The 16,993-nt window shown below is 45.3% G+C and overlaps 1 protein-coding gene across 1 annotated transcript in view; it reads right to left on the bottom strand.

Moving 5' to 3' along the window:
• Positions 1-16,323, bottom strand: part of LOC126418498 (uncharacterized) — a 90,036-nt gene extending 73,713 nt beyond the window's left edge. The window contains exons 1-2 of the mRNA XM_050085284.1: positions 16,152-16,323; positions 435-693 (exon numbers count right to left, since the gene is read on the bottom strand). Of these exons, the coding sequence (XP_049941241.1) occupies positions 435-693; positions 16,152-16,314 (422 nt within the window). The 5' untranslated portion in view covers positions 16,315-16,323. The remainder of the gene's footprint in view (positions 1-434; positions 694-16,151) is intronic.
• Positions 16,324-16,993: the final 670 nt, after the last annotated feature.

Genomic DNA, 16,993 nt, shown 5'->3' with positions numbered 1-16,993 from the left:
CATCAAGCTACAGCCGTTCTATTGTCATCTCTAATGACACTGTACTTACATTGGTGGGAAATAGGGATATAAATTCAATTTTAGTAAGGCAGTCAGTCTCGATCGCAACTGCTCTATTGGTGGTTACCGCTTTCAGTCTTTGACTATCATCATCATCAGACGATTTGCACTCTCCCGTAGCGACATGCGGAGACAGGAAGTGGAGACAGACGTATGCCACGAAGCACATTAATCGACTGCTCGGCCGCCACTCTCAACTGAAGAGGTGGCGGCAGAAGGTATTGACGCGCTGCCTCCTCGGGTGTGTGCTTATCGAGAGACGCTTAGTCTCGGAAAGTGGGCAAAGTGCGTGATAGCGTTCAGAACAAATTTAGCGACAAGCGAGGGGGATTAGTCGGACGATCGGCGGATACGGCGTCGAGTGGCGAACGTACCTCGGCGCAGGGCAGGAGCGGATGCAGTCGGCGGCGATCCGGCAGAAGATGTGCTCGATGAGTTGGTTCTCCTGGGGCAGGGTGAGGCTGCGCAGTTCGGCCAGGGCGCGGCCACACCCCTCCGCCTCCGCCTCCGCCTCCGCCTTCTGCCCTCCAGCCGGGTCGTCGCTCCACATGCGGGCTATCAGGCGCCCCACGGCGGCAGAGGCGGCCGACGGCTGCTCCGGGCGCCTGCAGTCCTCAAAGACCGGAAACATTACTGAAAAACGCGGTTCAGTCACCTCGAGGTCTGCACGGAATACTTCTGTCCGCATCAGTACTAGCAGCCACTGGAAGTGAAACACTAAAAATATAGGAGAGCAGCAGTCGACACGGCGTGAGGTGTACTGCACACTTTCACAAGCAAATGGTCACTGAGTCAGCTGGCTGTCAGCAAGGCGGCCACAGCTGCGGTCTCCTCGGCGAGGAAACGGGCAGAGCTGCGCCGACAGTGCAACACCGGACACTGGACACTGTGCCGTCTCTCCAGGTGAGCCTCCGTTCTGATTGCAGCATGGCTATGGACGATCCGTGCATCGAGGACCCGAGCAGAGTGGTGGGTCGCACCTTGCATTCTTCTTTCGCAATCTTGCCAAATGTGTTCAAATGTATGTCAAATCTTACGGGACTTAACTGCTAAGGTCGTCAGTCCCTAAGCGTACACACTACTTAACTTAAATTATCCTAAGGGATATAAATTATCCCGAGGGAGGACTCGAACCTCCGCCGGGACTAGCCGCATTTTTGCCCAATTCATGTGGAGCCAAAAGGGTATACAATACGTAATCGGTTACACAGATTGCAGCTGTTACATTTCTGACTCTCCGAGACTGTTCTTTTGCCCTATTTTCGACATCCGTGGGACACTACGTTTACACACTATAATTCGAGGCCACATATCACCCGTGCTGTTCTGGTCCAGCTCGATAGAATCAGTGTACGATTGTTGCCCTGACCAGAATGTCCTCCGGATCTCTCAGTCTTTGAGAACACCTGGTCACTGGTTAAGGTGGGATTGTCAGACCACCAGTCACTATCCACTCAGAGCACGCGAGGAGGTGAATCAGTACCGAGTAACGCGACAGCATGTGTCATGCGACCGAGGATCGACTCAGTGTGCGACCAAAATAGAGCCATTGTTCATACCATAAATATCTACTAAATTCTGTACCCTGCATAGCCCTCTCCCCCCTCTGCGGTCATCTACAAATAGAATCATCTTTTCTGCCTAGTCTACTGTGCCTGTCCTTTGAGGTACTGTACTTGTAAACCCATAGTTTGTCGACCACTGTCAAGTGCCTGTCAGAAGGTGCTTTCCGCTCTACTATATACTAGTGATCCTTGGCCTTCCGACATTCCATTCGTGTATATCACTCTGTCTGTATGCAGCAATTACTCAGATATTGTCGTACTGGTCGCCAAGGCAGTGATATGTGGGCGGCTCGCCTAATACTGGTTCCTTATACTTTGTGCGCTCACACAGCATAGCAGGCCTCTGTGTTCTGCCAGGTTCGCTCTTACAGCATTCCTGCGTGGTCTTCCGATACTCAAACCAGGCTGCGACCACCCTTGTCACCCTCTTTGTAAAGGCCCCACGTCACCTCTTCTTACTCCTATCTGGTATGCACCCTACACATTTCAATAGTATTCTGGAATGATTTTCGCAACCGTTTTGTAAGCAAGCTCCTACTTAGAATGACCGCATTTTCGCACTATTCTACGAATGACGCGTAGTCCACCACCTACTTCATCTGTGACTGATATTATGCCATCCTACCGTTTCATGTCTCCACGAATTGTTACACCCAAGTACTTCTATCACTACACTCGTTTCACTAAGTGAAAAGTACGGTTTTATATTTGTGAACATTTAAAGCTTGTTGCTGCCAGTCTTTGTCTCGCTTTGAAATCGTATCAGCATCTGGGTTGAATACTTAAGATGGTTATTTTTTCTTTTTTTTAAAAAACATTAACCGTAACCCTACAGGGTGTAGTTGTCTATAATGGTTTTCTGCTAACGAATCAACATATAACACGAACAAAAACAGTGTCAATACCTCTCGTGACTCTCCATCCATGCTGCATCGTCTGTACCTCAGTCCAGTCACAAATTTCTTTCCACACCACGTTGGGTAGTATTCTGTTTAATGAACATTGGTGTGATAATTAGAGAAATTCTATACGAAAGTTAATAAATACTCCACCTGGTCACCTAGAATCGTTGCTTTTAAAATGACTTGTCTGAAAAGCACTATTTGGGTTTCACACGACCAATGCGTTTCAGACTCAGACTGGCATGGAAGACGTCATTCTGTTCGGGGTACTTGGACTTATCAATACGGTAAGCGACAAATATCAGAAAGTGTCAGACAGACAGTTGGAATACTCACTGTTGTCACCACATAGGATCACAGCGGACTGGGACAGTTCTACGAGCTGACGACACACAAAAGCATGTACAGCCGTCAGTCGGTTGTGAACTTGAGTTCTGCCGAAAGAAGTTCTACTAGAGGAACGTGGAATGTACGTGACTAGGCGCAGAGAGTATTGCTAAAGTCAAAAATACACTTACTGTTAAGTGATTTGATTGGGGAGATGGGAAATACGAGCTGCCCAATAAGACATACAGACTCGCGCACACAAATCTTTGCAGAACGCCAGGGCAGAGACGGCCTAACGTCGGTGTGGGAGCTGCCAGAGCGGGGCTGGACAGGAGACTCCAGGCTGGACGAGAGGGCGCTCCAGACGCCGGAGGGAGCCTCTCCAGAGCTCCAGTCCGGGCTGAGCCGTGGACGACGGCTCCAGCCGTTCTGTACCCGCACTTCCTGGAGCGCCGCACACTTAGCCTCCCTCGTCACAGTCTGTCCGCCAAAGACTGCGTCACAATCACAATAACTGCAACCAGGAAAGCTGGAATTCTCATTGGTATAATCGGCACACCACTCTTTTCTTGCTTTCATCGTCGGGCCGCGCCTCTGAGCTGTTTTTTCCCCTCGGTTGTCGCTGTGCTTGCCTGGGATATCTCATCAGGTAATTAGCAGACGCGCTGCCATTCGTTGTTCTGTACACGTCTGAGGTAGCAGTGGGATGGCAGTTTGTTCCTTCGTACTTGTCCGAGAAGGTGCAACACGGGCGACTGTTGTGGTAGTGTGGTTGACAAAAGGTTCCTCACCGCAAATGAAGCAGCAACGAAGGCTCTGAGTGGCAGAGATTGGCCACGCATCAGAAAGTGCCGATCTGCTTCCATCTGCCGTAAAGTTTCTGCACAAACAAAGGGTATTCTGCCTGTTCATTCCCTCACGAGGGATAAAGCCATAACTGGCGAGGGCGGCTCAAGTCTTTGTGAGCAAATGCGTGAAAAAAATCCGCAGTGAGTTAGAGTGCAACATTAAGCGAAAGAGAAGAAGGCGTAGTGTCTGTGTAAAGAAACAGACGGTCAGCCACACCCGTCAGGGGAGCCCAGATCAGGTCAACTCGGCGGTGAGCTAATCTCGCCAGCAAGTATTTAAACAGTTTCTTAGCTATTCCGGGAGACTGGAAATTCTGATGACGTTTCTAGCAGCCGGTGTGACTGCCGGGCTCTGAACATACAGAAAGGCGCTTCTGATGGGACTGGGGGCAGCTACTACTATTAATCGAAGAATCGGGTTGCAAGCAAGTCTTCTGGTCCACACTGTATACCAATTAGGTTCCTTTCGGAGTAGTCTGATGAATTAGTTCCATACTTAACAACCATATACAACCGTTCGCTCGCCGGAAGATCCGTACCCAAAGACTGGAAAATTGCACAGGTCACACCAATATTCAAGAAAGGTAGTAGGAGTAATCCACTAAATTACAGGCCCATATCGTTAACGTCGATATGCAGCAGGATTTTAGAACGTATATTGTGTTCGAAATTTATGAATTACCTCGAAGGAAACGGTCTATTGACTCAGAGTCAACTTGCGTTTAGAAAACATGGTTCCTGTGAAACACAACTAGCTCTTTATTCACATGAAGTGCTGAATGCTATTGACAAGGGTTTCCAGATCGATTCCATATTCCTCGAATTCCGGAAGGCTTTGGACACTGTACCACACAAGTGGCTCGTAGTAAAATTGCGTGCTTATGGAATATCATCTCAGTTATGTGACTCGATTTGCGATTTCCTGTCAGAGAGGTCACAGTTCGTAGTAATTGACGGAAAGTCATCGAGCAAAACAGAAGTGATTTGAGGCGTTCCCCAAGGTAGTGTTATAGGCCCTTTGCTGTTCCTTATCCATATAAACAATTTGGGAGACAATCTGAGCAGCCGTCTTCGGTTGTTTGCAGATAACGCTGCCGTTTATCGACTAATAACGTCATCAGAAGATCAAAACAAACTGCAAAACGATTTAGAAAAAATATCTGAAAGGTGCGAAAAGTGACAGTTGACCATAAATAACGAAAAGTGTGAGGTCATTCACATGAGTACTAAAAGGAACTCGTTAAATTTCGGTTACACGATAAATCAGTCTAATCTAAAAACGGTAAATTCAAATAAATACCTAGGTATTACAATTACGAACAACTTAAATTGGAAAGAACACACAGAAAACGTTGTGGGGAAGGCTAACCAAAGGCAGCGTTTTATTGGCAGGACACTTAGAAAATGTAACAGACCTACTAAGGAGACTACGCTTGTCCGTCCTCTTTTAGAATACTGCTGCGCTGAGTGGGGTCGTTACCAGGTAGGACTGACGGAGTACATCGAAAAATTTGAAAGTAAGGTAGCACTTTTTGTATTATGGCGAAATATGGGAGAGAGTATCACAGAAATGATACAGGATTTGGGCTGGAAATCATTGATAGAAAGGCGTTTTTCGTTGCGACGGAATCTTGTCACGAAATTCCAATCACCAACTTTCTAATCCGAATGCGAAAATATATTGTTGACACCGACCTACATAGGGCGGAACGATCACCACGATAAAATAAGGGAAATCAGAGCTCGTACAGAAAGATACAGGTGTTCATTCTTTCCGCGTGCTATACGAGATTGGAGTAATAGAGAATTGTGAAGGTGGTTCGATGACCCCTCTGCCAGGAACTTAAATGTGATTTGCAGAGTATCCACGTAGATGTAGATGCCATTGCGGTACGTCTATTGCAATTAACCAGTGTCAACGTTCGAGTAATACCCACCTGATATCAATAAACGTAATTAACTCGTGCACAGGGAAGTCCGCGCCCCTGACCCAACACGGAGACCTCACCTCGGCGTCGCCGTGTCTCAGGACCCTCTCACTCACTTGGTTCGCTGAGTAACCTTCGATGTATTCTTCTACGGCTCGCAGTTTCTCGTATACTCTCGCGAAGGCCTGTCCCCGTCAACTGCGTAGCGACACTTGAAGCTTACCGCACGGGAATGGCGCCAGAAATATCGCCATTGAGGGAATGCCCCTGACAATTTGTGTAAACTGCTGCAGTGAGCGTTAATTCAAAGTGTAGTTAGGTGTGACTGGCGCCCCCCCCCCCCCCCTTCCGCACGAGCCACTGGCTGCAGGCGGGGTGGCTTCCCACGCAGCGCCTCATCCCTGTACCCCCGCACTGGACGACTCGCGACGCGGTCGGCTCGCGTTCTCCGGCCGTGGGAACACACTCCAGCCGCAGCCTGGAACCTCTACAAGCCCAGAAAAAAGATGGATGTGAAAAATACAAATGCATGTAAATAAACAATCGTCTTTCGATTCTGCCTCGTATGACATCATATTATCTGCATTTTCAGTTTTTATGTTGATCAGATAGCAAGCGTACATGTGAAAGCGTTACTAGAATGAAAATTTCACTCTACAGCGGAGCGTGCGCTGATGTGAAACTTACTATCAGATTAAAACTGTGTGCCGGACCGACACTCGAATTCGGGACCTTTGCCTATCGCGGGCAAGTGCTCTACCAACTGAGCTACCCAAGCACGACTCACGCCCCGTCCTCACAGCCTTACTTCTGCCAGTACCTCGTCTCCTACCTTCCAAACTTAACAGAAGTTCTCCTGCGGACCTTGCAGAACTAGCACTCCTGGAAGAAAGGACATTGCGGAGAGAAGGCATAGCCACAGCCTCGGGATGTTTCTAGAACGAAATTTTCACTCTACAGCGGTGTGTGCGCTGATATGAAACTTCCTGGCAGTTGGTAGACACATGCCCGCGAAAGGCAAAGGTCCCGAGTTCGAGTTCCGGTCCTGAACACAGTTTTAATCTGCCAGGAAGTTTCATATCAGCGCACACTCCGCTGCAGAGTAAAAATTTCATTCTAGAAACATCCCGCAAGCTGTGGCTAAGCCATCTCTCCGCAACATCCTTTCTTCCAGGAGCGCTAGTTCTGCAAGGTTCGGAGGAGAGCTGCTGTGAAGTTTGGAAGGTACTGGCAGAAGTAAAGCTGTGAGAACGGGGCGTGAGTCGTGCTTGGGTAGCTCAGTTGGAAATTAGAGGTTGCAAGACAGTTGTATCAAAATCGACTAACACCAGTGCCTCAATGCATTCGTATACATTTATGCCGATTGTTAAACCGGATGGTAAATTGGCAGGAACGCTATTTATTGCGCTGCAAGAAGTAACAGGTGATCTTCCCCCTATGGTTCTTTCTCGTATGAGTGATCTTGGCAACGTCAGTAGGCAATATTTACGCCAGAGCAAGCAAGAGTGGGAGAACGGATGTAAGAGAACTACAACTATGGTATGAACACTGCGTTGGCCTATAGCTGATCAAAATACACTACTGGCCATTAAAATTGCTACACCACGAAGCTGACGTGCAACAAACGCGAAATTCAACCGACAGGAAGAAGATGCTGTGATATGCAAACGATTAGCTTTCCAGAGCATTCACACAAGGTTGGCGCCGGTGGCGATACCTACAACGTGCTGACATGAGGAAAGTTTCCAACCGATTTCTCATACACAAACAGCAGTTGACCGTCGTTGCCTGGTCAAACGTTGTTGTGATACCTCGTGTAAGGAGGAGAAATGCGTACCATCACGTTTCCGACTTTGATAAAGGTCGGATTGTACCCTATCGCGATTGCGGTTTGTCGTATCGCGACATTGTTGCTCGCGTTGGTCGAAATCCAATGACTGTTAGCAGAATATGTGATCAGTGGGTTCATGCGGGTAATACGGAACGCCGTGCTGGATCCCAACGGCCTCGTATCACTAGCAGTCGAGTTGACAGGCGTCTTATCCGCATGTCTGTAACGGATCGTGCAGCCACGTCTCCATCCCTGAGTCAACAGATGGGGACGTTTGGAAGACAACAACCATCTGCACGAACAGTTCGACGACGTTTGCAGCAGCACGGACTATCAGCTCGGAGACAGTGGCTGCGCTTACCCTTGACGCTGCATCACATAGATGAGCGCCTCCAATGGTGTACTCAACGACGAACCTGGGTGCACCAATGGCAAAAACATCATTTTTTCTGATGAATCCAGGTTCTGTTTACAGCATCACGATGGTTGCAACCGTGTTTGGTGACATCGTGGTGAATGCACATTGGAAGCGTGTATTAGTCATCACCATACTGGCGTACCACCCGGCGTGATGGTATGGGGTGCCATTGGTTACACGTCTCGGTCACCCCTTGTTCGCATTGACGGCAGTTTGAACAGTTGACGTTACATTTCAGATGTGTTACGACCCGTGGCTCTACCCTTCATTCGATCCCTGCGAAACCCTACATTTCACCAGGATAACGCACGACCGCATGTTGCAGATCCTGTACGGGCCTTTCTGGATACAGAAGATGTTCGACTGCTGCCCTGGCCAGCACGTTCTCCAGATCTCTCACCAATTGAAAACGCCTGGTCAATGGTGGCCGTGCAACTGGCTCGTCACAATACGCCAGTCGCTACTCTTGATGAACTGTGGTATCGCGTTGAAGTTGCATGGGCAGCTGTACCTGTACACGCCATCCAAGCTCTGTTTGACTCGATGCCCAGGCGTATCAAGGCCATTATTACGGCCAGAGGTGGTTGTTCTGGGTTGTGATTTCTCAGGATCTATGCACCCAAATTGCGTGAAAATGTAATCACATGACAGTTCTAGTATATTTGTCCAATGAATGCTCGTTTATCATCTGCATTTCTTCTTGGTGTAGCAATTTTAATGGCCAGTAGTGTAAATAGCTTTTGCTTTTGCTAGTCGTGTATAAATCGTACTCCTAAAGAACAAACAATCGCTCCTGGAAAGTCTATGACATTGTAGTTCGTACTACCTGGAACCACGAGATGAATTCAACCTCCAGACGTCTGTCTTTTCCGTGTGTATAAAAAATAATGCCTCACCGCCTGCAGCAAAGCCTCAAAGGACAGCCGGTTTCACGATGGGTTCCACGACGGGCTGTTTAGCATTCGGTTGCCCGCCACCACACTCCGGCGGTCCTCGCCACCGCGTCACACCAATGTGATTTTTGTTGGCATTCTTCAAGAGTGGATGCCTAGCTGAACGTTCTGCACGGTTTGTGATTCCCAGGGAGTTCGCCTTTCATCTTGATGGCGCGAACCTTTGTGATTGCTGTGGCGCCCCATTTTTTTTCTGTTTTCACGGTGCAAGCCGGTTTGTTTTGACCATTCCTTGAATGTCGACGATGTCCATTTTGTGAAGTGTAATACATTATTTCTACATGAGGATCATCTCCGTACACTCGTTTTCTGTCTCCGTCCAGATGGACATTAGCACTTAATATTCTTTTCCTCTCGTAATTTTCAGTTTCAAATGAGCCTTACTAAAGACAGATTTTGCGATCTCGCACCCAACAGGTTCCTTGTAAGTCATCTAACACAGAAGGTTAAGAAGCGCGAGAAATCTATTGGACACAAGAATGCTTATTTAGATTTATCAGTCCTTGCAAAACACAAATTAAGCAACACCTTAGCTCAACATTCACGCAAAATACAGAACGACAGAACGGCAACGTAAGGGGAAATCACTATGTCCTTTCCAAGGTAATAACTGGCTGTATTAAGTTCTGCAGTGCGTTTAAACTTGCGGTTGTTGTTGTTGTTGTTGTTGTGGTCTTCAGTCCTGAGACTGGTTTGATGCAGCTCTCCATGCTACTCTATCCTGTGCAATCTTCTTCATCTCCCAGTACCAACTGCAGCCTACATCCTTCTGAATCTGCATAGTGTATTCATCTCTTAGTCTCCCTCTACGATTTTTACCCTCCACGCTGCCCTCCAACACTACATTGATGATCCCTCGATGTCTCAGAACATGTCCTACCAACCGATCCCTTCTTCTAGTCAAGTTGTGCCACAAGCTCCTCTTCTCCCCAATTCTATTCAATACCTCCTCATTAGTTATGTGATCTACCCATCTAATCTTCAGCATTTTTCTGTATCACCACATTTCGAAAGCTTCTATTCTCTTCTTATCCAAACTATTTATCGTCCATGCTTCACTTCCATACATGGCTACATTCCATACAGATACTTCCAGAAACGACTTCCTGACATTTAAATCTATACTCGATGTTAACAAATTTTTCTTCTTCAGAAACGCTTTCCTTGCCATTGCCAGTCTACATTTTATATCCTCTCTACTTCGACCATCATCAGTTATTTTGCTCCCCAAATAGCAAAACTCCTTTACTACTTTAAGTGTCTCATTTCCTAATCTAATTTCCTCAGCATCACCCGACTTAATTTGACTACATTCCATTATCCTCGTTTTGCTTTTGTTGATGTTCATCTTATACCCTCCTTTCAAGACACTGTCCATTCCGTTCAACTGCTCTTCCAAATCCTTTGCTGTCTGTGACAGAATTACAGTGTCATCGGCGAACCTCAAAGTTTTTATTTCTTCTCCATGTATTTTAATACCTACTCCGAACTTTTCTTTTGTTTCTTTTATTGCTTGCTCAATATAAAGATTGAACAACATCGGGGATAGTCTACAACTCTGTCTCACTCCCTTCCCAACCACTGCTTCCCTTTCATACCCCTCGACTCTTATAACTGCCATCTGCTTTCTGTACAAATTGTAAATAGCCCTTCGCTCCGTGTATTTTACCCCTGCCACCTTCAGAATTTGAAAGAGAGTATTCCAGTCAACATTGTCAAAAGCTTACTCTAAATCTACAAATGCCAGGAACGTAGGTTTGCCTTTCCTTAATCTATCTTCTAAGATACGTCGTAGGGTCAGTATTGCCTCACGTGTTCCAACATTTCTATGAAATCCAAACTGATCTTCCCCGAGGTCGGCTTCTACCAGTTTTTCCATTCGTCTGTAAAGAATCCGTGTTAGTATTTTGCAGCTGTGACTTATTAAACCGATAGTTCGGTAATTTTCACATCTGTTAACACCTGCTTTCTTTGGGATTGGAATTATTGTATTCTTCTTGAAGTCTGAGTGTATTTCGCCTGTCTCATACATCTTGCTCACCAGATGGTAGAGTTTTGTCAGGAGTGGCTCTCCCAAGGCCGTCAGCAGTTCTAATGGAATGTTGTCTATTCCGGGGGCCTTGTTTCGACTGGGTGTTGTGTGATGTCCTTAGGCTAATTAGGTTTAAGTAGTTCTAAGTTCTAGGGGACTGATGACCATAGATGTTAAGTCCCATAGTGCTCAGAGCCATTTGAACCATTTGAACCTTGTTTCGACTCAGGTCTTTCAGTTCTCTGTCAAACTCTTCACGCAGTTTCATATCTCCCATTTCATCTTCATCTACATCCTCTTCCATTTCCATAATACTGTCCTCAAGTACATCGCCCTTGTATAGATCCTCTACATACTCCATCCATCTTTCTGCTTTCCCTTCTTTGCTTAGAACTGGGTTTCCATCTGAGCTCTTGATATTGATGCAAGTGGTTCTCTTTCCTCCAAAGGTCTCTTTATTTTTGCCGGCCGGAGTGGCCGTGCGGTTAAAGGCGCTTCAGTCTGAAACCGCGTGACCGCTACGGTCGCAGGTTCGAATCCTGCCTCGGGTATGGATGTGTGTGATGTCTTTAGGTTAGTTAGGTTTAAGCAGTTCTATGTTCTAGGGGACTGATGACCACAGCAGTTAAGTCCCATAGTGCTCAGACACATTTTTTATCTCTTTAATTTTCCTGTAGGCAGCATCTAGCTTACCCCTAGTGAGATAAGTCTCTGCATCCTTACATTTGTCCTCTAGCCATCCCTGCTTAGCCATTTTGCACTTCCTGTCGATCTCATTTTTTAGACGTTTGTATTCCTTTTTGCCTGCTTCATTTACTGCATTTTTATATTTTCTCCTTTCATTAATTAAATTCAATATTTCTTTTGTTATCCAAGGGTTTCTACTAGCCCTCGTCTTTTTACCTATTTGATCCAATGCTGCCTTCACTACTTCATCCCTCAAAGCTACCCATTCTTCTTCTACTGTATTTCTTTCCCCCATTCCTGTCAGTTGTTCCCTTATCCTCTCCCTGAAACCCTGAACAACTTCTGGTTCTTTCAGTTTATCCAGGTCCCATCTCCTTAAATTCCCACCTTTTTGCAGTTTCTTCAGTTTTAATCTACAGTTCATAACGAATAGATTGTGATCAGAGTCCACATCTGCCCCTGGAAATGTCTTACAATTTAAAACCTGGTTCCTAAATCTCTGTCTTACCATTATATAATCTGTCTGCTACCTTTTAATATCTCCAGGATTCTTCCATGTATACAACCTTCTTTCATGATTCTTAAACCAAGTATTAGCTATGATTAAGTTATGCTCTGCGCAAAATTCTCTTTAATTTATCCCCAATCCATATTCACCTACTATGTTACCTTCTCTCCCTTTTCCTACTGTTGAATTCCAGTCACCCATGACAATTAAATTTTCGTCTCCGTTCACTACCTGAATAATTTCTTTTATCTCATCATACATTTCATCAATTTCTTCATCATCTGCAGAGCTAGTTGACATATAAACTTGTACTACTGTAGTAGGCGTGGGCTTCGTGTCTATCTTGGCCACAATAATGCGTTCATTATGATGTTTGTAGTAGCTTAGCCGTACTCCTATTTTTTTATTCATTATTAAATCTACTCCTGCATTACCCCTATTTGATTTTGTATTTATAACTCTGTATAGATCTGACCAAAAGTCTTGTTCCTCCTGCCACCGAACTTCTTTAATTCCCAGTATTTCTAACTTTAACCTATCCATTTCCCTTTCTAAATTTTCTAACCTACCTGCCCGATTAAGGGATCGGACATTCCACGCTCTGATCCGTAGAACGCCAGTTTTCTTTCTCCTGATAACAACTTCCTCTTGAGTAGTCCCCGCCCGGAGATCCGAATGGGGGACTATTTTACCTCCGGAATATTTTACCCAAGAGGATGCCATCATCATTTAATACAGTAAAGCTGCATGCCCTCGGGATAAATTACGGCTGTAGTTTCCCCTTGTTTTCAGCCGGTACGAGTACATAATGAAACAGTAGAATCTAACAGACCTAGAAGAGAGTGGGTAAATTTCACTTCGCTTTAGGAGCAGTTGCGAAAGAAACATGAAAGGAGCTGCTGTCTTTTAGATACATCCAACGGCATACAAAAGAATTTATTAGAGTGTACGTTACATGTGTGTCGCGAGGAAATCAATTCAGAAATAGCTATGACAGGTTTTGTGTCTGCGTGAGCAGGTGAAACTTCTGATACATCTTCTAAATTTCAGTTGTTTGTACAATTTCGTTTTCTGTTATCTACAGAAGAGCCAGTAGAAAGATTTTGGATATTTTTAAATGAATCGCGTAACAATGCTTAATCCCTAGCTGCTTCAATTAAAAATGTATCCGCCGGCGTTGTGCAAGAAACGAAAGAAAACGTAAATTCTCACATTTATAACGGCTCCTCCGTCATGCGTGACCATCATACAGAAATCCAAACAGGTGTAAGAGAAGAGCTTAATTTCGTGTATTACGTGGATTGTTATGAACACCAGCTGAACTTAATTCTTCCCCAAGCTACAAGTCGAAACAAACAAATAAAACTGGTTTTCAGAACTATTGCAGGGGTAGCAATATTTTTCTGCCATTCACCTCGAAAAGTAGCTGTTTCAGATGGAACTGTGAAACGGAGACTCCCTGATGGATCCATAAGACAGAACTTGAAATCGAGAAAATTCCTCACGGTTCATGGGAATAAAGACGCCGCTCTAGAATGTCTTAAACACATTGACGGTACCAGCAACTAGACGATAGTTGTGAATCAGACGTACGGTCTAACGTTAAACCTCCAACACCCAAAATTTTCCTTTCGGTTAGAGATATTTTCTAAAATAACTAGCTGACAAATCCAGGAATGCACAGGTAATCATTTGGCAATTTTGTATTAGAAATGAAAACAAAAATTAACTGTGTTTTTCTGTAAATTAGAAAAAATTTCATTTACACGTATTCGTGTAAACCCTTTTAAAGTTACGAAACAGTCGCACAAAGAAATATGCATAAGTTCCTGATGTGTAACCACAGCTGGTTCTCATGTCTAGACCGGGATTTTGTAAACGTCTCTACAGACCCTTTATGGCTCTGTAGACGTCTAATGTTTTCGCCTACAGCCGTTTGAGCTTCGCAGCTCAAAGCTGTCTAAAGCTCTGCCAGGTATCAGGGTTTCTCTAACTGGACTCGACTCTATATGTGTCTCAGTACTAAAGAGTAAAAGAATTAAAAATTCATACATGATGCGGCATATTCACGCATCTCAGTGTTCATGGCGCCATATCTCCTGGACAATGATGTGATATGACTTTGTAGGTACGTTGGAACTGTGTGCAGAATACACAAGAAGCAATAAATTAAAACGTCATGCACGATGAGCAGTTTGGCGGGCATCTCGCTGTTTATGACTGTCATATCTGCTGAACTATGATAGGTAAGTAGTTCTTACCCCCAGGGCAACTGTATGCTGACAGTAAGCGATGTGTGTAGCAAGTTTGCTTGAAATCGGGTCAGCATGCGATGTGCATCATCTACACAGACACACACACACACACACACACACACACACACACACACACATATATATATATATATATATATATATAATATATATATATGATGCGGCATATTCACCTATGCGGATGCCCCAAGTAGATATCTATTAGAGCCAATTACAAAAACACAACACTGATCGCATCTCAATAAAGCAAGCACCAGCATCACTTAGAATTTAGAGACGATGTTGATAATACCACAGAGCAATCAGAGGTTTGAATTCTGCAGCCATTTGTTGGCCTCTAATTTACTTCATCAGCACTTCTACCTTTCATTGAGAAATAAGTGTCCCGAAAAAATTCTTTCTGATGCTGCGCAGTCCTATACGTGTTACGTAAAACTGAGTTAAGAACAGAACTTGGAATCATTTATTCTCGGAATAATTTTCAAGAAAAGAGAATCGCAGTAGCCCTTATAAAGTTATTCATTGGAAATAACCTGCAACAACCTTTTGGCGACGTCAAGAATCTGCTGAAACTAGCGGCTGCTACCCCATGAAAACGTGTGAACCAAAGAGGTGTTTCCCCACTCTGTCGCGGATCGAACAGTTTCTTAGAAGTACCACAGATGAAGATAGGCTGTCTGATTTTGCAGTGCTTTCTATTGAAAAGGAAACGATTCAGAGGTCTCCAGATTTCAAGGACAGAGTCGTAGATCCATATCTAAATGGAAAGGAAGATGGACTTTCTCTATACGTCTACTGACGATTCGACCCCACGAAAGAGGTCAGGGCCGGCCGGAGTGGCCGTGCGGTTCTAGGCGCTACAGTGTGGAGCCGAGCGACCGCTACGGTCGCAGGTTCGAATCCTGCCTCGGGCATGGATGTGTGTGATGTCCTTAGGTTAGTTAGGTTTAATTAGTTCTAAGTTCTAGGCGACTGATGACCTCAGAAGTTAAGTCGCATAGTGCTCAGAACCATTTTTGAAAGAGGTCAGGTCAATGTAAGGCAGTTTTGGAGCTTCAAAAATATTTTGAATAATTCAGAAAATTAAATTATTCGGAAAGGTAAGTTGTAAAGAGCAGTCGCTTTAGGCATCAGGCGCTGACGGCTGTGCTGTACCGCTGAGGATACGTCCACTGCACCGCGGTGAGAGAACGGCGAATGTTAACTTCTGACGCTCACAATGCCGTCCGCCATTTTCTCTTCCCACGCGTAACTTTCCACTCTTCACTGCGCCTGCGCAACGATCGAAATTTTGCACTTAGTTTGCATTACATTCTCTTCCTTATCGATGTATTGCTGTACGCTAAATTGTTAAGAGCCGCCTGTCATCACTATATTCATTTTTAAGTGTTTTTTACTACAATGCCAGTCTCCATAATTATGTATTAATACGTAAAGGGCGCTATTATGACGGGGTTTCTCACAACCTCTGCACGAACTTGCTTTGTCAGTACAACATCTACTCATCATACTTGGCAGCCTCTTACCGCCATGTATTCTCACACGTACGGAAAACGTTTTGGGCTCAGGTAGGAGACGTAGATGGTTAACTTATAATATTTCAAAATGTTCTAACTCGCAAAAGGGTGAACAAAGTCCACTGATCGAAAAGGTTAAGAATGAAATGCAGTTTGCCCCTAATAAATGTACTCCTGCACTGTCAGGCAGAAAACGTATAGTTTTTGATAACAGCATGTGTAAGCCAAGCCTCCTCTAAGTGTTTGAAAAGAGGACTGTACATAACGTCCTGTGAATCCGTACAGCACGAAAAAGCACTTACCGGAATAGCGACAGTAGTTGAACCTTATTATATATTCGGCATGACCGGGTGACCAGAATCCGTCGTCGTCGTCGATGAGGTGGGTGCAGACGCAGTCCAGCACCGACGTCCCGTTGGACACCAGCAGAGCCGCCAGCGCAGCAACTACGCCCGCCGGCTGCATTGTCTGCAGGCGACACTGGGGAGCGAACAGAAACGGGCAGCGCGGGCGCAATATAACGACGGGCGCAGCGGAAGTGTAACGCAGGACGGCCAAACCACAGGAAGCGTGGCGTCTCTCTTCCGGATCACAGCCATATTCCTGTTCGCCCAGCAGTAATTCACAAAAGTCGTCAGGTAAAACAAAAGTGAAATCTGGCCTTCCCCAAGGAACTGCTGTAGGCGTTCTGCTGTTTCTAATCTACAGGGTCGTCCATTGAGGGTGACCGGGCCAAATATCTCACGAAATAAGCATCAAACGAAAAAACTACAAAGAACGAAACTCGTCTAGCATGAAGGGGGAAACCAGATGACGTTATGGTCGGCGCGCTAGATGGCGCTGCCATAGGTCAAACGCGCAGCAACTGTGTTTTTTTTAAATAGGAACCTCCATTTTTTATTACATATTCGTGTAGTACGTCTTAGTTGGACCACTTTTTTCGCTTTGTGATGGATGGCGCTGTAATAGTCACAAACGTATAAGTACGTGGTATCAAGCAACATTCCGCCAGTACGGACGGTATTTCTTTCGTGATACATTACCTGTGTTAAAATGGACCGTTTACCAATTGCGGAAAAGGTCGATATCGTGTTGATGTATGGCTATTGTGATCAAAATGCCAAACGGGCGTATGCTGCTCGGT

Source organism: Schistocerca serialis, chromosome 9 (genome assembly GCF_023864345.2).
Source record: "Schistocerca serialis cubense isolate TAMUIC-IGC-003099 chromosome 9, iqSchSeri2.2, whole genome shotgun sequence".
Taxonomy (NCBI): Eukaryota; Metazoa; Arthropoda; class Insecta; order Orthoptera; family Acrididae; genus Schistocerca; species Schistocerca serialis.
The sequence above is the reverse complement of the archived record's forward strand: the minus strand, read 5'-3'. Positions and strand labels throughout refer to the sequence as shown.